General features: G+C 40.7%; 1 protein-coding gene across 4 annotated transcripts in view; it reads right to left on the bottom strand.

The window, feature by feature from the left end:
- Window positions 1-24,621, bottom strand: part of RALGPS1 (Ral GEF with PH domain and SH3 binding motif 1) — a 328,055-nt gene that overhangs the window by 18,212 nt on the left and 285,222 nt on the right. For 2 of the 4 annotated variants that reach the window (XM_063432901.1, XM_063432903.1), the window contains exons 13-15: window positions 7,687-7,813; window positions 6,395-6,546; window positions 1,104-1,155 (exon numbers count right to left, since the gene is read on the bottom strand). In XM_063432901.1, the coding sequence (XP_063288971.1) occupies window positions 1,104-1,155; window positions 6,395-6,546; window positions 7,687-7,813 (331 nt within the window). The remainder of the gene's footprint in view (window positions 1-1,103; window positions 1,156-6,394; window positions 6,547-7,686; window positions 7,814-24,621) is intronic. The other 2 variants (XM_063432904.1, XM_063432905.1) reach the window with 1 other exon arrangement.

Below are 24,621 nucleotides of genomic sequence, written 5' to 3'. Positions count from 1 at the left end.
CTCTATAGACAGACACTGTCGTGACAACACAGATAATTACAGTACACCCAGCTTGTCATTTATATTGCTGAGCTAAAGACAGGGAGGAAGATTTATCAATTCTGGATATAAATATGTTTTATTTATTTTTTGCATCCTAATGGTCATTTTTTAATACACGCCATTTGTTTCAATGATACAACAGGAATTTTCCAACCAGTTTTCTGATACAAAAGTGTTGTTTCAGTTTTCTTTTTTCCGACCCACTAAAATAAAACAGTCCCTTTTTATATCACTTAAATTCTATTATAATGTAAATCATTTATGGTAACCATCACTTTTCAGACCACTTTGATAAATATCCCCCAATGCTTCAGATTGTGTAGTAGATACTATCCAGTAAGTAGAGACACCTAGTGGACATTTCTGATACTGCATCTATTTAGTGTTTTCCCAAAATAGTATCAATTTAGGCATACTCTAATGGAGATTGAGATGTCTTGTCTAATCATTGTACATACGCTACTGAATCATTTTACCATTGTAAAAATATTTATTTGTGTTATCCTCGTGTCCTAATCATTTGGTTTACTGAAATTTGAATTCAGGTTAGCCGTTTCCAGCTAACCTAATTCCTCTGGGTGGCATTACTTGTTTTGTCATTTCCTATTCTCCACGATACCCAAATAATATTGTCCAACAAAGCCTAACTTTTTTACAGTATCAATAGAAAGCCTACTCAGCAGTAATCGGCAGTCCAAAGTGACATATTACATTTTGATGTATTTAGATCTTGTTCAATAAGACGACAAATTAACGTAAAGTTTAGGTGTGGTCAATTCAAAGGCAGAGGATTTGCCAAAGAAATCAGGTTAACTGGATCTGTAACGGCTGAAAATGACAGGGTTAGAAATTATGGGGGCTTATTCATTATTTTACAAATGTACTTCCAGAGTTTATTTTTTATGTTGTAAATGTGTCCTCTCTAACGTGAATTATTGTGTCTTTTGGGATCCCATTCATTGAAATCTGGCATCCCTGGGGCGGCTATTTACTGATTCACATCCAATGACTCCTCTAGTTTCATGTATTAATTGGGAAATCTTTTGTTAATGGAAACTTACTTCTCGAGCGCAGACGAAACCTCTTCGCTAAATTCAGAGCTCTCGCTGCTGCCTGGAATACAGAAATCAGAATTTTATATTTTAAAACACAGTAACCGACCAATGGAAGCAAAGCTAAAGGTGTACAACTATGCAAACTCTATGTGATTCCTACCTTTAATCGGTACCTGTGAAAAAATATCAGACCTAAAATCACAGTCATGTTACACAATGTCTCATGATTTCTTTTTTTCTTCTTTGCTACGTCCAGATTCTTTCCAGACTATGACATTAATCTCGCTCATCAGGTATTTGCTGCAGTCCATAAAGCCACAATTTCCCTATTTTCCAATGGATCAAGCCATCCTTTATATACCTTGCATGCAGGTTTTGCCTGTTACCCATTTTGTAGAGCGAACTGAATTTATGTATCCGATGCCTTCTGCACGTGAGCACAAAACACACACAATTCGTGTTTGTTTTAAGGCCTAAACAAAAACAGGCATATTTGAGCCCTAAATTGCATAGAAACCCAAAGTAGACACAGAACTGTGCTGTGCCTTGTGGAAAGTAATACGGAAGCCTCAGTCCCCAGGCTGGAGATACTTTGCCAGATGGCTAATTCATGTTTTTTTTTCTTTTCCTTTTAACTGCTCTTAATGTGAAAAAGGATATAACATTTCCAGGACTTTCCTTCCAGCCGTAAACTCAGATGAGAATTTGTGTTGGTTGTGGGCGGCATGTTGGGTGTGAGGATTTTTTTTTTTTTTTGCCAACTCCTTACTGAAATCATCATTCTTTTCTCAAAGAGTTTACTTTAAATAATGCAGCAAATGACTAGCATGTCCTTCTGTTATATCACCGTGAGCCCTCATACTGCTGGTACCCTATGGATATGGGGGGTTCCTGCCGGGGTAGGTAATAACAAAGGCCTGGTGGGAAAAGAACCAACTGATTGGCATGTGGACAAAAACAATTGCGTATAAATCTAAATAGCGGTTCTGACAAAAGCAACTTGAATCCAGCCTAATTGATTTCAAACATGACACACAAAGAATATGAATACTCACGGGGTGCAGCCTATAGCTCCAAAATCATCACACATAGCAATATTGTCCTAATTGGCTGTACTCCAGGGCTTTATGGGAGTTATAATGCAGCTGTCCAATTTTTTGTAAAAAGGAGACTGCTGTACTGCAACTCACAGAAACCAATGAGATGTCCCTAAATCCCTATGTAGATAGGATATAGTCAGCTTTGCCATAGAAAGTTATATGAGCAACAGGATTGGACGATCCGTTTCCTGCTTTGGTAAGAGCTCAATGTAGAATATTCCAAGCCTAGAATTCTGCAGAAAGCATAGGGACATCATTCACTGATTTTTTTTTTTTTTTTATTATTTTGAAATAAAAGTTGAAGTCACCCTTCTGGAAATGTTAAAGACACCAACATCAGAAGTAGTGTCAGCATCAAGTGCCAACATTAGCTCATTTAATCAAAATATTATTTTATTCTTTAATGAGAAAATCTCGCTCAACTGCCTGGGCTGTGGCATCCAATGACCATGATTTAATCGCACCTTCCTCCCTGTCATCAAAATGAAGAAATAAAGTTTGTGATTCAGCGTTTAGATCATCGTTCATTGCCCAGCTTGTAAAAGAGCGGAAAACTCACACCTCCAACGCCTGGCATTCCGAGTGAAAGCATTTCAGCAGTGCCAGTTTGGGGCATCACAAATTAGACACGTCTGATTTCAACAATCCCCCATTGCTTCCCCGAGTGACACAAGGCTGACATAACCCTTTATCTTGTAGGTTCCATGACGTTTACCATCCCCGCGTACTAATATAATTTTGTTCCCGTCACAGGTGTTTTTAGGTACAGTAGGGTTTATGTATAAATAATAATGTAAGAGCAGTCACCATGGAATGTTCCTGCTGATTCCCGCACCAGAGTGTCTGCTGTACAGTATAGAAACTCCAAGAGATGTTCTATAGAGATGTTATAGCTGCCAGTTAATGACTAGTTTCTCTAGGTTAAACTGTGCTTTGTAAGACCAATTTGCTATCATTATCTCACGGCTGTCGGCTGATCCTCTTTTTTTTCTCTCACTACCTTCTTAAAAATATAATCATCAAACTGTAATGGGTATTACACCTTTGATCTGAACATGGAAATATATTAGTTAAATTGGAGAATATTGAGACTATTTTGTCGTAAAACTTAAAAGTTTTCGATAACTTCACACAATTCTCTCTTAGGGAATTAACCCATGTCCCAGAACAAGAACCTAGGCCACACCGTAATGTAAATGTAAACCCAAAGCAGCATGGGAGCTGTAGTTCTCTACCAGCTTAGGGATTGATTACCTTTTGACCACACAAACACAATGCATTTTTGGATGGTAGTTAGTGCACAGTGTGTAGAGAGATTTGAAGTGACACATTAATATGATTTGATCTATGGCAAGACTTGACACATTTCCATGTAATCTAGGAGTTGTTGTGGTGTGTGAATGTGGGTATTCGAGGCCGGTGTATACAGATATGAAGACGAATGTTTGTGAAACTTGTTGTTTATACAGGGAGTGCAGAATTATTAGGCAAATTAGTATTTTGACCACATCATCCTCTTTATGCATGTTGTCTTACTCCAAGCTGTATAGGCTCGAAAGCCTACTACCAATTAAGCATATTAGGTGATGTGCATCTCTGTAATGAGAAGGGGTGTGGTCTAATGACATCAACACCCTATATCAGGTGTGCATAATTATTAGGCAACTTCCTTTCCTTTGACAAAATGGGTCCAAAGAAGGACTTGACAGGCTCAGAAAAGTCAAAAATAGTGAGATATCTTGCAGAGGGATGCAGCACTCTTAAAATTGCAAAGCTTCTGAAGCGTGATCATCGAACAATCAAGCGTTTCATTCAAAATAGTCAACAGGGTCGCAAGAAGCGTGTGGAGAAACCAAGGCGCAAAATAACTGCCCATGAACTGAGAAAAGTCAAGCGTGCAGCTGCCAAGATGCCACTTGCCACCAGTTTGGCCATATTTCAGAGCTGCAACATCACTGGAGTGCCCAAAAGCACAAGGTGTACAATACTCAGAGACATGGCCAAGGTAAGAAAGGCTGAAAGACTACCACCACTGAACAAGACACACAAGCCGAAACGTCAAGACTGGGCCAAGAAATATCTCAAGACTGATTTTTCTAAGGTTTTATGGACTGATGAAATGAGAGTGAGTCTTGATGGGCCAGATGGATGGGCCCGTGGCTGGATTGGTAAAGGGCAGAGAGCTCCAGTCCGACTCAGACGCCAGCAAGGTGGAGGTGGAGTACTGGTTTGGGCTGGTATCATCAAAGATGAGCTTGTGGGGCCTTTTCGGGTTGAGGATGGAGTCAAGCTCAACTCCCAGTCCTACTGCCAGTTTCTGGAAGACACCTTCTTCAAGCAGTGGTACAGGAAGAAGTCTGCATCCTTCAAGAAAAACATGATTTCATGCAGGACAATGCTCCATCACACGCGTCCAAGTACTCCACAGCGTGGCTGGCAAGAAAGGGTATAAAAGAAGAAAATCTAATGACATGGCCTCCTTGTTCACCTGATCTGAACCCCATTGAGAACCTGTGGTCCATCATCAAATGTGAGATTTACAAGGAGGGAAAACAGTACACCTCTCTGAACAGTGTCTGGGAGGCTGTGGTTGCTGCTGCACGCAATGTTGATGGTGAACAGATGGTGAACAGATCAAAACACTGACAGAATCCATGGATGGCAGGCTTTTGAGTGTCCTTGCAAAGAAAGGTGGCTATATTGGTCACTGATTTGTTTTTGTTATGTTTTTGAATGTCAGAAATGTATATTTGTGAATGTTGAGATGTTATATTGGTTTCACTGGTAAAAATAAATAATTGAAATGGGTATATATTTGTTTTTTGTTAAGTTGCCTAATAATTATGCACAGTAATAGTCACCTGCACACACAGATATCCCCCTAAAATAGCTATAACTAAAAACAAACTAAAAACTACTTCCAAAAATATTCAGCTTTGATATTAATGAGTTTTTTGGGTTCATTGAGAACATGGTTGTTGTTCAATAATAAAATTAATCCTCAAAAATACAACCTGCCTAATAATTCTGCACTCCCTGTATGTGTGGGATGGGGTTACAGTATGTGTAGGATGGGTTACAGTATGGGGTTATAGTATGTACGGGATGGGGTTAAAGTATGTGTAGTATGGGGTTACAGTGTGTGTAGGACGGGATGGAGTTACAGTATGGGGTTATAGTATGTAAAGGATGGGGCTACATTATGTGTGGGATGGGGTTACAGTATGTGTGGGATGGGGTTACAGTATGTGTAGGATGGGGTTACAGTATGGACAGACGGGGTTACAGTATGGGGTTATAGTATGTACAGGATGGGGCTACATTATGTATGGGATGGGGTTACAGTATGGACGGGATAAGGTTACAGTATGGGGTTATAGTATGTACAGGATGGGGTTACAGTATGGGGTTATAGTATGTACAGGATGGGGCTACATTATGTGTGGGACGGGGTTACAGTATGTGTAGGATGGGGTTATAGTATGTACAGGATGGGGCTACATTATGTGTGGGATGGGGTTACAGTATGTGTGGGATGGGGTTACAGTATGTGTAGGATGGGGTTACAGTATGGACAGACGGGGTTACAGTATGGGGTTATAGTATGTACAGGATGGGGCTACATTATGTATGGGATGGGATTACAGTATGGACGGGATAAGGTTACAGTATGGGGTTATAGTATGTACAGGATGGGGTTACAGTATGGGGTTATAGTATGTACAGGATGGGGCTACATTATGTGTGGGACGGGGTTACAGTATGTGTAGGATGGGGTTATAGTATGTATAAAATGGGGTTCTCCTATATACATTACTTAAAAATAATCCTGCAATGGAGGACGCAATCTGGGCACCGGTTGAATTTCTAGTTCACCATGGCGACTTGGGAATTGTCGAGCCCTGATCTTTGCATTTCCTAGGGTAAAGTATCCTGTTCAGTCATTATTCTGTACTAGCGAGCTCAATGTAAGATAACAAACAGCCCAAACAGAGTCCCTCCTATTGTGCTAATTTCAGTATTTCTTCTACTTAACCTATCACTGCTTTTATAAACCCAACACACAGATCATTGCCATTCAATTACTATGATACAACCCAAAACAAAAGATGATAAAGCTAATAAATGGAAGATGCTTTGTATCATTCGTAGCGAAATAAAAGAAAAAAAAAAAAGAAAAGAAAAGAAAGCACTTACCTATGGACACCCCATTGGTAAACACAGATGGATGAGTGTGAATCCTGGTCGGGCTCTGTGATTCTAGGACACTATCATCCAGAAGGTGGCGCTGTTTCTCTGATGGAAATGTAGCACTTTTACTCTCAACAACACTGAGCTGACACATGACGCTGGATAAATGGGAAGAGAGATAGGTGTAGGTGTGACTGCATAGGCAAAGCATTCATTTCACGCACAGACATGGGTGAGCAGCAGGTGAATGAGCAAAATGTCAATGTGGAAATCAAATGGCAAATATACCCTTTATCTGAACGGATTAACAAAAAAGTAGCCTAAACACGGTTATTTTATCAAGCTATCTGCAATGACAATAAAGAATATATTGTTACTTATTAAGGTGTATTTTCACGAAACAGTGAATTGTGCAGAGTAGATGATCTCCACAGTTTATGCCAAAATATCAGATTTTGGTATAAAATATTTTGCAATCTAGGGGTGTAGTCAGCACAGCGCACCGTTTAGTGACCTAAATCTCCTAATTTCTAATTAAATAAAAACACTAGGGTGGGGAGTTCTGGGGCAGACTGCTAAAAGCAGAATGGTCACTATAGAAACCAATAGAATGTTCCATTTGATTCTAGATCACTGAGCATCTTGGGAAAAGTAGTTGTAAATATCTGCAGTGCCAATAAACATTTAGCATGGCTTTAAAAATATACACAGGGCTGCTCCCTCTCTGCAACAGTTTGCGCTAAGCCAGGGAATTTATTCCAGACTCGGGGTTTCACCAGCTCTTAAAATCTATGCCAAATATTATATTTATATACAGTCAGACCTAATACTATGCAAAATGTAAAATACACCAACACAGGACAAGATTTATTTCCTGGTAGAGAAGATGAAATTAAGGAGCACCTTCCTAAATCCATCTTCTCTACCAGAAAATAAATCTTGTCCTGGGTTGGTACTATCATAATCAGCGACCAGATAAGAGAGACTCTGCTTTGGGTTCCTAATCTGCCTTTCACATTTGATCAATAAGCGCTAGAAACCTATTTTAAGATTTTTATTTACACCAAACATGCCCAACTATGTATATATATATATATATATATATATATATATATAAATAAAGTATTACTTTAAAAGATGGAACAGTTTCAAAGTATTTGAACAATACTAGATGGGTGCATAGTAAAATGACGGTTTTTGTTTAGATTTAAAGAGGGGTTATTGATATTAATTAATACATAGCTGGGGGCAGTGCTTTAACTGAATGACAGTCCCATGTGACTGCTTTTTTCACCCACTTGTTTCCTAGGCTGTGGCTCTTCCTATGTCTGGATACAGGAGGAGTTGGGAGGTGGGTGGCCACCGACGCATCAGGACATGTCGGTCTCCTGCTATACCTCATGGTTGCCGCCATCTCCGATGAACCTAACAATAGAGATCAACTGAAACACATTCTGGGTCCACATGTCTAGAGCAAGTGGGGACACAACACTGCCAACTAGTGTCGGTTCTACACACTACATCCAGCAATTTATAACGAATACACAGAATTCCAAACAGGGTTATTAACTAAAACAAGATTTGTCAGGAATTCACAGGCCAAAATAACCAAAATAAACACCGAATTGACTTAAAGAACCCTTTGAAATGTGGCTATTTTGGCCTAACTTCCGAATTCCTGGCAATTCTCACTTATCTTACAATGCAAAGGGCTGTCCTTGAGAACGCACACATGGGTTTATACATTACACTCTGAATTGTAGCGAATGGAAAATTGAATACCAAAAATAGCAGATTTGGAAAAATTATTCCCACAGATTTATTGTTTTATCCTAAATCTGGCAATTTGGTTTTACATTTTCATTTTGTGAATAAACCCTAAAGTGAAAAGCAGCAGAGCTACTCACTAGACCTTTGACAGGGGAACTGCATTCTGTGGCCACAATAGCTGGAATTGGAAACCTTCTCTGAACCAGTTCTGCAAATCCCTTGTCGGTTTTCCCTGTTTAATTACTAAACCGCTAAAGGTTTTGCAGAATAACGAACCATAGTTCTGTTTTTGGATCCTGACTTCGTAGCTGAGCTGAACTCATTTTATCTCCCTCCGATAGCACTAGGAGTTCCCGTGTTTCCTCCTACTAATCCTCTCTGCCAGCAGCAATGAATGAATGCCAGGTCCTAATTTTCCAATTAATTAAGGTCAAGTTGACTACTTTCTACGCATTTGTAACTTCGTGTTTTACTGGCGAGTCGAGTTGTAAGCATTTAACTGCTGGAATTAGAGAGGCCAAGAAATGAGAGCTAAAAGCATAGTGTTTAAGGGACAAGCACCACACTGATACATATTTACTGGGTTTAAAATTCATTTTACACTCGTCACAACAAATAAATTAGTGGGGCAAAATGTCTGTTTTATGGATCTTTCTAAAAATTCCATGATTCTCATGTTTGACAGCTGATTAACTAGTTATTGTATACCCTGTGTACATGTCTATAGAAACCCTTTTTATATGCTGTAATACAAGGCTTGAGTGTGATATACATGCCCTTTATCCGGATTGTCTTCTTAGCACAGTGTGTTTAGATTGTCTTCATCAGACAAATCCTGAAGACACACTCCTAGAAGTTTTATTAGAGTCAGAGTAGCCGTGGCACAGTGGGACGAGGGTTGTGCCTTGGCTTGTTTATAGATGCAGTAACGACCACGGCCTCTCACATTTAGTGTATGAATCACTCTGGCAACCACGCTTGGAAAGAATCTTGAAGGTCAAGATTGGCTCCACAAAATAGACTTCTGCACAAAGTGTGATCCTATCTGTTTGTGGAAACACATTATAAGGAACACGGTAACAAGAGGAATTTAATGTGGATTAAAGCCAGACTATGGTTTTAATTATCTAGAACGTGCAAAGGGTCAGATTCCACTCTGCGTAGAACACATGTTGGGCTCTGGGACTCAGGACAGAGCCATGTCTTGTCCTGCAGTGAATTGGACCAATCTCCTGGAATGGTTCCGAGGTGTTCCACTCTTCGTGCTCGGTGGCGACATCTGCTCTATGTTTGCCATCATTTTCCAACTACTTTTAGTGTTTGTTAATCACTGCTCCATCCCACCCTCCAATTAAAGCATAATTCATAGGAGCTGCACTGGCCTTTCTGGGGGAAAAGCTCACAGAACAATACAGAGAGTGATTTTAAGCAATTTGTCAATATGTTCATGGCTGATTTTTAGGTCCCTACTATTGTTTTGAGCGTTAAAGTTTATTATAAAATTGCCTGAAATGATACAGCGGTACAGTTTCAGGTCAGGAACAGACTTTCATGGAGAGTTAGCACATTTCCCATAATTAAATGGAAGGTGATAATAGACTGTGCACTCCCCTTAATATTACATAGAAACATAGAATGTGACGGCAGATAAGAACCATTCGGCCCATCTAGTCTGTCCAATTTTCTAAACACTTTAATTAGTCCCTGGCCTTATCTTATAGTTAGGATAGCCTTATGCCTATCCCACACATGCTTAAACTCCTTTACTGTGTTAACCTCTACCACTTCAGCTGGAAGGCTATTCCATGCATCCACTACCATCTCAGTAAAGTAATACTTCCTGATAATTTAAGACTATGTCCTCTTGTTGTGGTAGTTTTTCTTCTTTTAAATATAGTCTCCTCCTTTACTGTGTTGATTCCCTTTATGTATTTAAATGTTTCCATCATATCCCCCCTGTCTCGTCTTTCCTCCAAGCTATACATGTTAAGATCCTTTAACCTTTCCTGGTATGCTTTATCCTGCAATCCATAAACCAGTTTAGTAGCCCTTCTCTGAACTCTCTCTAAAGGTATCAATATCCTTCTGAAGATACGGTCTCCAGTACTGCGTACAATACTCCAAGTGAGGTCTCTCCAGTGTTCTGTACAATGGCATGAGCACTTCCCTCTTTCTACTGCTAATACCTCTCCCTATACAACCAAGCATTCTGCTAGCATTTCCTGCTGCTCTATTAACATTGTCTGCCTACCTTTATGTCATCAGTAATAATCGCCCCTAAATTCCTTTCCTCAGATGTTGAGGTTAGGACTCTTTCAAATATGCTGTACCCTGCCCTTGGGCTTTTACGTCCAAGATGCATTATCTTGCACTTATCCACATTAAATGTCAGTTGCCACAACTCTGACCATTTTTCTAGTTTACCTAAATCATTTGCCATTTGGCTTATCCCTCCTGGAACATCAACCCTGTTACATATCTTAGTATGATCAGCAAAAAGACATACCTTACCATCAAGACCTTCTGCAATATCACTAATAAAAATATTAGAGAGATATTTGGCTGATAAGTAATTACATTTCCTTTTAGTCTGTCATACATGACATCACTAGCCATCCTTTTTACCATAGCTCTAACCATAACCTCTTGCTCTCCGTTAGGAGTCACCATAACTACTGCCCTCACACACACTCAATTAATATGAGCCTACCCCTCAGGAAGGTAATAAACAAAAAAAAAAAAAACAACTAAAAACACTTATATAAACAATAAATAAATATGCATGTAAGGCAATAATTGGAAAGATGTGTATTAAACCAAGAGTGGGTGAAAAACTAAACAGTGATTAGTATAAAAAGAGAAACTGTGGTGCCTTAAAATCACAGATTATAAAATATATTTATTGCCGAATAAACTATGAATTCCCACTACGCCCCCTAGGGAACCCGGTCTCATGACTCCGTCTCCTAAACAAAAGGTACAGCAAGCCCCTGATTAGCTAGACAAGTTAGGAGACTTCCCTGTTACTATTTAAGTCCTGCGGAAAATGTTTCAACCGTGATGCAATTTGCTCAGATTTGGGCGCTCGCATAGACGTGATAAAAAAATACACAACAGAGTAAAAAATTCACTCTGACCGAATTGATAATGCACTGGAAGACTTGGTGAGCGATCATTCGGCACTTGATTTGAAGGTTGCGAACCATTGGAAATCATTTGCAATAACGAAGTTCGCTGATTTGGAAGATCGGAGTAGGCAAAATAACGTTCACGCCCAAAATATTCCAAATTAGCTGACTATGTTAAAGGTGCCTCTCTCTCAATTTTACCAAATTTGGCTGATTTGGATGTTATAATAGATAGATGCCATAGGATTCCAAAACTGAATTTGGCTCCTCCTCAAGAAACCCTATTGCCAGAATTCACTTTTTTCATGTGAAAAGAAATCATGTCGGCTATAAGAAGAGGTACTAAACTGCCAGGTGAATTTAAAGTGACAGTCCGGACAGTTATAATTATTAACAGACTGACACTATTGTAACACGTTCTGTACTGTATGTAGCCTGTCTTGATACATTGTACTTGTATGATATTTAGCTGCTGAACGGGTTACAATTGTGTCAGTCTATTATGTATTATAAGTGTCTTAATACGATTGTCACTTTTAGATACTTGTGCGTTACCTTATTTAGGATTTATTGAGCCAATTAATATATATTATGATCTGTGATAATATTAGCATGACCAGTCTCACACACACTTCCAGCACTTCTCCGCACACAATGCTGTCTTACCTGTCAGTAACATAGCATGATGTCCACTGGTATGAGAGGGCTGGCCATAGGGCACCAGACAACCAAGGCAGTGATGAGGGCACACTTGCAGGCCCACAGTGCCACTGACGAGTCTCAGGAAATTAGGCCGCGATAGGTACGAATTATTGTACACTGGTTGTCTAGTGAATTCTTCAAGCAATGTCACATGGTCTCCAAGGATAACCTTGATTTCGTACATTATAAAATGCGTTACAGATATTAGGTATTTGTAAATTAATTTTTTAATGCTCACTGTAAGAACAGAGCTTTAAAACAAAATATTTGAAACATTAACAGAAAATGTCATGAATTAGCATTTTTAAGGGGGCGGAGCCTGCTACTAGACCCGAGCGGACGCCATTTCGCTAAGCTCCCAACTTTAAAAACCCATCCAGCCTTGCCACTCACCACACGGGCACCGGTACAAAGCACCGCACCACCTGATGCCTTTCTTTCAGCCGCAACGGCTGCAGAAGAGGAGACGGAAAAACGGGGCCTACCAAACACCAGCGATCCCCGGCCTCGCGGAATTCCTGTGCGGGCACCCGACAGAGCTCAGGGACGAACATTACCTGTGGGACCAATCCATCGTCCCAGCTCACACACCAGCCATGGGGCGACGCTCTCAAAAACCACAAGGTACGCCTGGGGACAGGGATATAGGGGCCATGCTACAACGGCCTACTAACTCCAAGCCAGCAGCCACAGCAGACAGGCCGGACCCTGCCCAGGCACCCAATACAGCTAAACAGAGCCCCAATCTGCCTGGCCCGTCTCAGACACGACAGACAGAACAGGCGACCCATATGAAACCATCAGACCTTACCCCCTCTGAGCTCACCATAACGCCACCACATACAAGGCCCCAAACCCAAGCAAACCAGGGCCCTGATCCTCAGGAGCACACACAGGCACTGCAGCAGATGAGTGCACACACCAATATACTGCACAGACCTGACTCCCCAGGGCCTACACCGGAGCCACGGGCACCACCACCGGAGTCCACAGATGACTCAGCCCCAACCACCAAACGAGACCTTAAGATTCTCCTAACAGAGATCCACAAACTTTTAGCAGCTGACTCAGCCATCCTTAAGACTGAACTACATACAGTCACAGAAAGGGTGAGAAACACGGAGGAGGAAGTAGTGAAAGTCCACTCTCATATGAACCGAATGGATGACACCATCAAACAGCTACAGCAACAACATACCTACCTGGCAATTAAAATGTCAACCATCGAAGACCGGCAGCGCCGCTCCCATATTAAGATCCGGGGCATACCTATGACGATAACTGCCGACGAACTGCCGCACTATGCCAGGCGCCTGCTGGCTACCGTGCTGCCACAGTCACTCGCAAAGAAGATCTCAATTGACGGAGTATATCGCTTACCTAGCGCCCCTCACCTAAAAACCCCACCGGCCAGAGATGTCATCCTTAGATGCGTCACTATACAAGACAAACTACACATAATGGCGGGGCTGAAAGGCAAGACTCCACTACCATTTGAGAACTCCTCATTAACATTCTTTCAAGACCTATCTAAAGCCACCCTCTTATGGCGCAAAACCTATGGACCGCTCACCACACAACTTCGTTCAGCAAATATAGCTTACAGGTGGGGCGCAAACGGAACTTTGGAGATCACACACAGAGGAACAACACATGTTCTAACCTCAGTGGAGGAAGCATCACCCCTCCTAGATATCCTGGGACTGTCTAACCCCACGAACACGACACGGAACAGTCCTCGGATGAGAACCCGGACCCCTGAGCGCCCTACCCAGTTTGACCCGGGACAAGGCGGATTACAACAACCTGTACCATGAAGGACAAGAAACGACACCATGAACACTACCAACATAATAGTGGCACACCTTCCATGCTGTGACCATAATGTGTACTTTATGTTTTAGTTGGATACCCATCAATATTTTTCTGTTCACTTTTACAACACCACAACACTCAGCACAACCAGTACACAAACACTTGGCGTCCGGAACCCAACACACCCCCCCCCCCCCCCCGCTGCCCCCTTGGTCAGGGGTACTTAATCGATACAAATACGCCACCTGCGGCAGATCCCCCCCCACTCAGCACAACATGAAGAACTAGGAACTAGTTAATTGAACACGGATTTTCTGCAACATAGACACCATAAGCATGCCAACACACTAACGCTCACTCAGAGCTCTATTAGCAGCAAACCCATAAACCGCAGGTTATAGCACTGATACCAAACATAAGGCTTCACCCTAAATACAAGGGTATACGAAACATATTGACTCATCTAGACAGCGTATCATTTAATGTTTAATATGTTGATGTTATCTCTGAATGTTAATGCTTGACCCAAAATTGGTGCGAAACTCAAAAGGAATTGTATCTCAGTTATATATTTTGGGCACTAACGTGCACACCTGTATGTAAAACTATAATATCATGCACCAAAAACGAAAAATAAAGAATTAAAAAAAAAAAAAAAAAGAATTAGCATTTTTAACCGCAGCAAAGATTATGGTGATACTATGAATCATCCAATGAGGGCTCCCACGCTGATAGATTTCTGAAGTGGTTGTGTGCCCTGTGGATTTTGTCCGAGGTGGTAAGTGAGCCACACACAGTGTCACAGCTAAGAGCACATGACGCCACCACTGACGGCTAATTCATCATTCCCTTATGTTGGGATTTAATACTCCAATGTGGGAACACAGGTTACAAGTAAGCCCCTTGTCAACGTGCCACACAGCTCTAATTAATCTAATTAATTATACAACATCCTGAAATATAGTGATATTCCCTCTGTTGAATGGAAAACAAACAAGCTGCTGAGTGGAGGTACAGTTCTTCCCAGAACAACCCATGTTTGATGAGAGCTGTGCTGTGTGGGAGCCCTTTTCTTAAAACACCGGGTCCATGGCATTAAGAATTCACAATCATCAATCATTAACAGACTATTAGTCAAATACATGCTTGTCTCCATGTAGCTCCAAGTGTGATATCAAATGGCACTGTGCTCCTAAAAAGACTAATCAAACTGGCATCAAATGGTTATGAAAACCTCATAGACTGTGATGGAGTTTCACTGAAATTCCAATTTAATTCAAAGATATACAACTAATTAGCAATCTGTTATGTGTACAAGCCAATTTGTGACAAAATGTGGAAAATGGCTTCAAATATTTTCCCATTTCTCATCAGTGATTGCTTATTTAAGGCATCTCCTTGCGCATGTGCAAGATTATTTATGTACGATGCTGCAATCTTTTTCATAGACCTCCATTTTATACCCTTGCCCCTCCTTGGGGCATTACTTGCCTCTTTTGAAAGTTAAATGCTGCCCTGTCTGGCTGGATTGTTGTTTTTTGTTTTGTAAAACTCTGACATAATAATGTCGGTAAGGCAAAGTACTGTTCTGTACGGCTTGTGTTTTATAATTAGTAAACCCAAACAATCCTCAAACAATCCAATGGGTTTTTTTCTCACTGAATTGGAAAAATCCTCCCCTCCATCCCCCAAATACATCGACAATGGTTTCATGAAGCAGAGTTACAATATGCTAAAATAAGTCAAAAATAAAAAGATCTGGAAAATAGGATTCTGGAACAGCCATTTTGCTTTTCTTTCAGACCTTTAAGAGGTTGCACTGTGTGGTTATCTTCTGTTAGAAATCGAACACACATTTTTGATATTCCTTTTCTCATTCTGTTTATTTATTAATGTGTGGCAGCTGTTTTGGATTCAGATTTAATCTCTGTAAATTTCCTGCATTGCTACAGGTAGTCATCAATCACTTTGTCAGATCGCAGGAAGTGTCACTGGGACGAGCAGCAGGCTACAGTCCTGATCTGTGAACATGGGGGCAGAGACCTGATACAGGGGAATAACCTCCTGCCGTGGCAAATGTATGAGCCCTCTGCCGGGTACCAGTCATCAATACACACCAAACGGACGATGAAGTGGAGGATTGACATAAGAAGTGAAATTCTTCTCCAGCAGATACATTGTGGCCTAATCTGCAAATACCTTGCTGACTCTATAAATTACAATGTAGTGAATCACGCCTTCTGAGTAATCATACAGGGCCAATCCGTTAACTCTCAATTCAGAGATATTTCCCATGGAATTACAAATTTGAGGGTAAAATAACCGGGGCTGGAAAAGAGAATAACTTGCAGAATTGTTCCAATCTAGCTATTGTGGCCTTAAAGTTACAATTCCCTTGGCTTCCTGAATAACATCGATAGTTTCCTTCTCTGAGATAATTGACTTTTTCCCTGTGTCTAATGTGCAGCAATAGCCATATATAGATAGTGGAAGTGCACTCAACCCTTCGTCATGGAATCCAGGGTGCTCAAATGGACACGTCCCAGTACCAAAATGGACCAAATGTAACATTTTAAATGTAGAAAAGAATCCAGGCACGCCAACGAATTCCAAAGCAAAGGCAATTTTACCAGGGCCCTAAGGGGTCGAAACATTGCCATTTGGTTCCTGGTTCTAATAAAATTGCCTTTGCTTTGGAATTCGTTGGAGTGCCTGGATTATTTTCTACATTTATAATGTGCAGCAATAGTCTGCTTTAAATATTTGTATCTGGGATGAATTGTACTATCCGGAGTCTTCTGTATCAGCCCGGTTACACGAAAAATCCCACTCCCCGTATTTATGTAGAAGATAAGAAAACCAAGAGAATGGTCTGATGTCTTAAAGTGCACTTAGTTTTGGTCCACATTCTACATATAAAACACCGGTTGGGCTTCTGCAGGCAAACAGGAAGATGATGCATGGTTTATTACAATGTGTTTTACAAAATATGCATTGTCTTTAAAGATGAATATTCTTTTCCGTCAGTTCTATTTTTATGAAACACGAGTATCCTGGTTACACTGTATACAGTGGCTGTAAAACCCTCTGCACAGTACAGTGATCCTCTGAGACTTTGAGACCAACTGTTTTGTGGCAACGCAATGTTTCCGGACTATTATTAGAATATCATCGCAGGCTTCTCAGCATATCATATTGTTACTAAATATTAACGAAAATGCGTTATTTCTCTACCATTTATCTGTTATACAGTCCCATTACAACATTTCATCCGCTATCTATTAAAAACACAGATAATGAATTTTGTAAAACTATTTCAGGAATATTCACTCTAAACTCGACTTCACGAACAGGGCTCCTGCAAATGTAGGCAAAAATAGACATGATTCGCAAATTCTTCTCAATTACCCACAATTCATGGTTTACTGAAAAATCCTATTTATCCCAAACTCTCTTTAAATCGAGCACAACAAAGCAAGATATATTGTTGCAGGTTTTTTTGGAGGGGGGGGGGGGAGGAAGTGTATTCAGACTTTGCGATGAAAAGGTCTTTCTTAATTTCAGATAAGGTACGAACTTGTTTCCTGGATGGGTCGAAGCATTCGCCAGCGAAGAGACTTCTTGGAGTTCTGTTTCGTAGTGCTGAACTGCATAGATAATTGGTCGATTGGTTAGTTTCGTTGAATATTTTATAGAGCAGTTGTTGCTTGGACAATGAACATGGTCACTCACTTGGTCTGGAGAATTCATATCTGAATATAAGCTGAGAACCAGGTGGCATTCAGAGCTCTTCTGTCTTGTTCTTGTTGGCCTTCTGCGTAGGGAGTGCACATGATGGCATTTATCACCTTTGTTCAACAAGGTCTGTGTTGAACCAAGACTTGAGTGTTTCATGCTTTTTTTCTGGAGATGAGCTGGACGGTTTCATGTACCCATGACATAAAAACATTGCAAGGAAGTTTTCTAAGTCCTTGGAGCAAATCTTGTTCTCCTTTTTGTAGTCTGGCAATTGATCTCTAATGGGTGATTTCCGGTAACATGCAGAGGGGCCCTGCTGATAGGTTTGATGAGTTTTTGGTTTTGGTTCCTCTTCTGTATTTGAAACCAAGGTACATGAACTTGATGTATTTATCCTGTTCTCTGATATATCTGTTCCATGAGGGTATTGTTTTTTTGTTCGGATGACTAACTTTCTCCTGTATGTGCTCAGTCTCAACCTGTTTAGTACACGTGAACTTCACACTATGTGTCTGTTTAAAAAAATAAAAAAAATGTTCTTTATTTTTGGTGTGGATGGTACCACAAAATTTGTTTGTACATTGCAATTTGTATAAAACATCAGTGTATCAGTGTACAATGGTGATATGGAAACATATAAGGGCTTACAATTATACTATAATAGTTATGTGATGGCATTATGAAAACATCAAGAGTTTGTTAGCACTGAAACACGTGATGGCAGATAAAACCGGTATAGTTTCCAGTCCTTAACTGTACAGCAACAGGATACCAAGGATCCCATGGTAAGTCACTGCTGTAAGAAGGCCCCTAAAGACCATTGATACGAGCAGTAATATGGAGGGCTCTGTAGCCTGGGAGAATCTGTGTTTTCCACTGCCCTAGGCCTGGTCTCCCGTGTCATCTTGGTCGCTGGGGTTCCCTGGGCTTCGACTCTCTGTTGTGTTAGGGGATGTACTGGCAGAGGTGGCTGTTGGCGCTTTTGCAGAAAGTCCGCCGGGTCCTCAGAGGCCAACAGGACAAGGATCTCTACTGAGCCGAAACGTCGCACATTTTTTCCTGTGAGGTGGTGAACCCACGAATAAACCTACCTTCATTATCTTGGAGTGTTGCCCGTGTCTTTCAACTTTTGAGGACAAACTACTGGCACTACTAGGGTTCTCGAGACTCCCCACCTGTACCTCAAGCCGTGCTCTCTCAGGGTTTTGGTGATGGGCAGGATGTCTGGGTGATTTACACTCTCAGGGCGAGCGTTTATTTTTGTTTAAATGTGTGCGCCCCGTTGCACTTTGGGGGTATTAGGGAGTCTGTAGGCTCTCTTTTGAGGTTCAGTTTGCGGCAATAAGGCCTCTTTGTCGGTGTGTGGAGCTGAAGCACCACTCATGCACGCCTGCTCTCCTGGTTTTTAAATGTAAGTTGGTAATTTGGGATTAAAAGGTGGGAAAAATCAAAGATGCATTCGATTCCATAATTTTCAGTAAGAGTTTTACGGATGCGGTTTTTATTGGTTTCGACATCTGCAACAAAACCGCTCGGCTTTGCTGATGTAATGCTTCATTTACAGTATTGTCCAAGCCGTGCATCTGATCGATGGACTTTGATGCAATCTTCAGAAAATAATCCATATCTCAGTGTTTCTTTATTTTTTTTCATGCTTGAGGCGTTCGCTCACTTGTGACTGACTTAACTCCTCGTGCAAGTTTAGGAATTCCTTAAAAATATATCAGCTTCTGATTCTGTCTCATCCATCTCCACTTTCAATCTTTTTAACTAGATGTTTCTTTCATAAGAGTCCTTAGCTTTGTGAAAGTTGGTCGCCATGTCTTTTTCTTTCATTTCATTATCGAATGCTTCATGGACAGGTTGGGTATGATGCTGTTGATGCGTGCTACGTTAACACTCTTCACAAAGAAACATATTGTCCATGTTACAATAGAGAATAGGATCATGATCCGATTGAGCAAAGCATTTTATGAGCTCGTCTTCACAATCATTTGAATGAGATACAAATCCGCACTGTAGATAGGACATTTCAGAACTTAGTGTCCCCTTTTATCTTGCATCTATGCATCTCGCTCTTCGTGTTATGCAGTCAAGTTTCACAGATGATGTCTTTATATAGCAACAGGTAAGGGTCGATGAAAAACCTGCTGCATCCAAAACAAATTAGCTCTTGGTACAATGGTCCCATTAAGTTCTCGATTATCTTGATGTTTTTACTTGAGGGATGGTCTACAAACCACTGCTTGATGTCTAGCTCAGTTTTTTTCTAGAATCCAATGCCTACAATCCAAGCCATCATCGAGATCCTTCAAAGCCCAGATGTCCCAGCTTCTTAACATTCAGACAATGAAAGACACCTGAAAATAGGCAACTTGCTCATATTACAAATTCCAGATGTACCCCTCTGACTTGAAACCTGTGTTTAATCCTCTGGTGGTGATGAGGAATAAATCCAGTTGCTTGCTGTTCAGATGGTTGTTGGCTGATAATGTCACAAAAGAAAACTGTAGCTGTCTGTATGTTTGAAAGCATAATATGATCAGTGAATTATATTCAAAGATTGTCAGGATCCTTTCTTAGCTTGGTAGTCCTACCTTCGACTGCTGGAGAAGCCAAACATTTTAAGTAACAGAGTTCAGCATCTCAGATGCTTCTTTTAATATCTGAGAATACTTTCTGCAATTGGCACAGGCAGGTTGCTTGCAAAGTGCCGATATCGTATGGCAGAAAAACGAAACCTGCAAACAATCAAGGGTCTGATTTTCAGAAGCCAGAAGGGGTCTGTTGAAGAAGGTACAGACAGGGTACTTAACCAACTAAACTGACTGTGAAATGTGCGCCCTGAAACACCGTCTGCCTCGGATAATAGCTGCCAAATGAAAACACAAAGCAAATCTTGGAATCATAAAACAAGAAAAAAAGCTTTACCAAATTGGTTTATTGGATCTAAATTTGGCAACTCTGTCATCACCTCGCCACATTTTTCAATTTAGTGAATACGCCCCTTTGGGTTTCAAGAGGATCCCCACTGTCTTCAAACCTCCTGCGGCTGATCTAAAAGCAGCTGTTTTAAAACTGTTGAGGTTCAATGAGCTAGGCAATAATACCCACAACCTGTTTCAGTATTAGACAGCAGTCCATTCATCAGACGATATTACGCCAAGTCTTATTAAAAAAATAATGCTGTGCGTCAACAAGAATATTTACAAGCAAACTTCTCAATCACAGCTTTCTGCTTCTTTTTTGTATCAACAAAATCTACGACGTAGCATTATTTAATTTATTTTGTGCATGACTGAAGCCTAAACGTGTACAACTGCCATGTCTTTGAACAGAAAAGGTGAATTCTCCTGGTGTGTGAATGAGCAGATTCTCGGGATGAATTTATTTATTAATTATTTATAAAATATTTTACCAGGAAGGATACATTGAGATTTCTCTTGTTTAAATGTATGTCCTGGGGGTCTCTCTGGCTAAAAAGTCTCAAGGTTGGGGGAGGGGAAAAAAATAAAGTTATAAATTACTAGCAAATGATGCTCTTGGGATTATGCTGTGAAATAAAACTGATCTAACAGAAATAAAATAAATGTTTATAACATCATACAGATTGGCAAAATGTAAAAAAAATATATAAAAAAATAGCAAACGTTATTATCTCATGATATAGAGTGGTTTAGGCTATCTGAATTTAGAAAAAAGACTTGAAAATGTAAATATGTTGCACAATACATTTGTTATTCAGCTGTTTCTAAGTAGATGCGTAGAGGATCTGGCATTGGGGTCAAGAGGCAGTAGTAGGATCAACATTCACACTGTATGGATGCCAGCAGAGTTTGCTCGAGGGCTGCTCACTCTGAAATGACCTCATCTCATCTTCGTAATGGCCAAAGCAATCAGTGACACCTTATGGGAGCCAGTGGGCCGGGAATGTACAGAGAATGCCAGTTCTTCCGTTAGTTCTCTAAGTTTGTGACTACAACTGCCTCGCAGTTCACAAAAACACAGGAGGGGAACATGTGTTCAACAGATAAGGAAAAACGTTAAACTGTTTTTAAAAAAAATAAAAAAAGTAGTAGTCTGGTCTCTCTGAATTCATGGCCGTACTGTGTAGCCCTTGGATGTCACTGACCTAGAACCCTCACTAATGTGTTTTATTATCAGAGAAAATAATCAAAGCTATCACAAAGTTACACACTGAGCTTTATTTACTAAAATAGCAATTGTGGAGTTCCCAAGGACACATTCACATCCTAAACCATAGCAGTCCAATTCTCCAATTCTATTTTACCAAAGAATAGCAATTGTCTTGTCCATCTCCATATTTCCCAGTTTAGTAAATAAATTCCGCTATTTATGTCGTGGAGAGTCCCTTTTAGTATACAATCACTAGTAAAGAGACGCCAGTCTGTGGTCTACCAGCTGCAATACCAGATTATCCAATGTAATAGCACTTTAATGTGACTGCTCACGTCACTACTAAGGAATGCTACAAGGTACAGAGCTAAGGTGTCTACTAGTAGACAAAGCTTACTATTATTTTTAGTGATACCTTCCGCACCTTGTTTGCAGTCATTAAAAAGAGTTTCTAATCATGAAATGGCTGAGGGTCAGGCCACCAAAAAAAACCTGCGCAAAACAAATTTCTGCAGCAAGAGTCACATTATGGAGTTTGTTTCCATATTTCTTAATACAGCCATAGCAAGCTCTACATACTGTCCCGCCATGCTATGGTTTATAAAACATCAACATACTCTGCATCACGGGAGAATGAAAGGAGTGGGTACCACCATTAAAGAGACACTTTGGACCCCTAAAGCACTTTAGCTTGCTGAAATGCTTTATGTGTGATGGGTGTGTCCTCTTTTTCTTCCATTGTAAAAAATGTGGAGATTTCAATAGAAATTGGCATTTTTTGTGAATTAACCTGGCTTGCCCAGAGCACCTGCCTTGCAAAGACTTCTCATTGAGCTACATTGGGAAGTCTGTCATTGGACAGCCACAGAAAGTCTGGGCGGGGCTAGAAGGGGAGGGTTTGCCAAGTCTGCATACAAGCTGTCTTTAGAAACAAACCTAAATGCATGCATATTTTCATTGGGGCTATTTCTACTAAACAATCATTTTTACTTCCACCCCCCCTGCCACCCCATTTGGGCAGTGGAGTGTCTCTTTAACGGATAGATACTATATATCATTCAACCCACTGAACACCAGTAGAGACATGCAATGCATTGCACACAGAGTTGCCGCCCGCCCCCCCCCCCAACCAGACAAGTACTTTAGAATCTATTAGATTCCCTTTAACTCAGATAAACCTGAAGGCAAAAGGCCATCAGCTTATGCAATTGTGGATGTAGAATTATGATATGTAATGTCATAAACGGGAAATAGGAGCAGCTATGTTTTTATGCTTGACTTCACATCCATCTGTTTCAACGCAGATTTGAGCAAAGGCAGGCTTTTCCGCGCTACGAGCAATGATCCCATAAAGAAACGCCGTCCTCTTGAAGGATGGATTACGCTCTCGATGCTCTCATAAAAGAGGCTACGTACATTAAACAAGTTAGCATATTTAAAACACAAGACTGTTTGTAAACGTTTACACAGTAATACAAATCATAAAAAAAAGGCTCAAAATTGCTTTCCAACAATGATCTAATCTAATGCAGAGGAGGCTAAATGTCGTAAACATCCAGATCTGGAAGCTTGTTCCTGTGTTCCGTAAGCTACCACATGATTTGCACATAAGAGTTCATTAAATTTGGAATATCACCAAATAGAATGGCGGCTTGTTATTAGAAATAGAAGCCTGTATTCCTAACTCTATAGTGCCCCTGTCCCTACCGCTTCGGAGGCCTCCTGTTTCCTATTTCCAATGGCAAGGCTCCATCGGCGCTGCTACTACCTCCCATCCTCCTGTGGCATCAAGCAGCAGACATGGCCTCCTCCGCGATGGGCCAATCCAAAACTCCTCATAAAGAAGCATTGGGGACCTGACGCACATGCGCGGTGAGCACCGTGCGTATATCCAAGCTTTTCCATAGGAATACATTGAATCAAAGCTTACCTATGGGGACTTTCATGTCAAGTGACAGCGTTTTATTCGTTGAGTGCAGCTGACGTGCCTCTAGTAGCAGTCAGTAAGACCTGAAATTCGAAATTCACTCCGTTTGTAGATCTATTTTCCCTATGGTGCGATGGGATGCATTGCTTGCCATGTGCTGTGCATAATCTGGAATAACCAGCATTACAATGGCTCCTGACAAAGCTGTAGTATGCATATATCCTGTCCTCTAGTTATTTCTCGGTGCCTATCATACTGCGCATAAGCAGATAAGGAGGGAATCGGCACGTGTGTGACGTGGACTGAAATTCATCCTTTAAACACCACAAGCCTGGACTGCCAACTCTCAATGTTGGGAGATGAGACAAAAAAAAAAAACTCAGCAAATGGCATATTACGGTAATCTGACATTTAATGTGTTAATTTGGACCCGCAGTGTGGCCTTGCACAGATGTTTAACATTCACTAGTTCCAATTCAGACTACATTATATTGTTTATGATTTTAAACACTGTAAAATGGATTTTCTTGAGAAAACCTCAGTTGTGTAAACACTTCTAATGGAAAGCCATTTTACTCCACTTAGCGTTCGGGGAGCACGTGCTGCAGAAGCTAAACAATTCCTCTCTTATAGCTATAAAAAGCGATGTAAGGATGGTTCACAGTGAGAACCCGCAGCAATGCCCACCGAGCCACGGCCTCCATCTCAATTAAAACTCTCTTTGCATGACTCTGAGGAATTCAGCAATTTAGTGCCTGCAGTGTACAAACAGACAAAGTATTTATCAGGTGCCATGGTAACGACTGCAACAAATTGAGCAACCTCGCAGTCTGATAAGTGTTTATGTGGAAAATGTCGATTATGTTTTTAATGCCAAACGTGCCAGAAGTATGACATCATACAGCTTCATCTCCCCCTCTACAAATCTGTACAGCAGACACAATTAGAGCGCTCCCTTTGTTACTCTCTGTATTAAATCACCAGGTGTCAGAACATCCGTGTCTTATGGGAAATTA

The sequence above is a fragment of the Pelobates fuscus genome, chromosome 9, assembly GCF_036172605.1.
Source record: "Pelobates fuscus isolate aPelFus1 chromosome 9, aPelFus1.pri, whole genome shotgun sequence".
Classification (NCBI taxonomy): Eukaryota; Metazoa; Chordata; class Amphibia; order Anura; family Pelobatidae; genus Pelobates; species Pelobates fuscus.
This window is presented reverse-complemented; position numbering and strand designations above follow the sequence as displayed.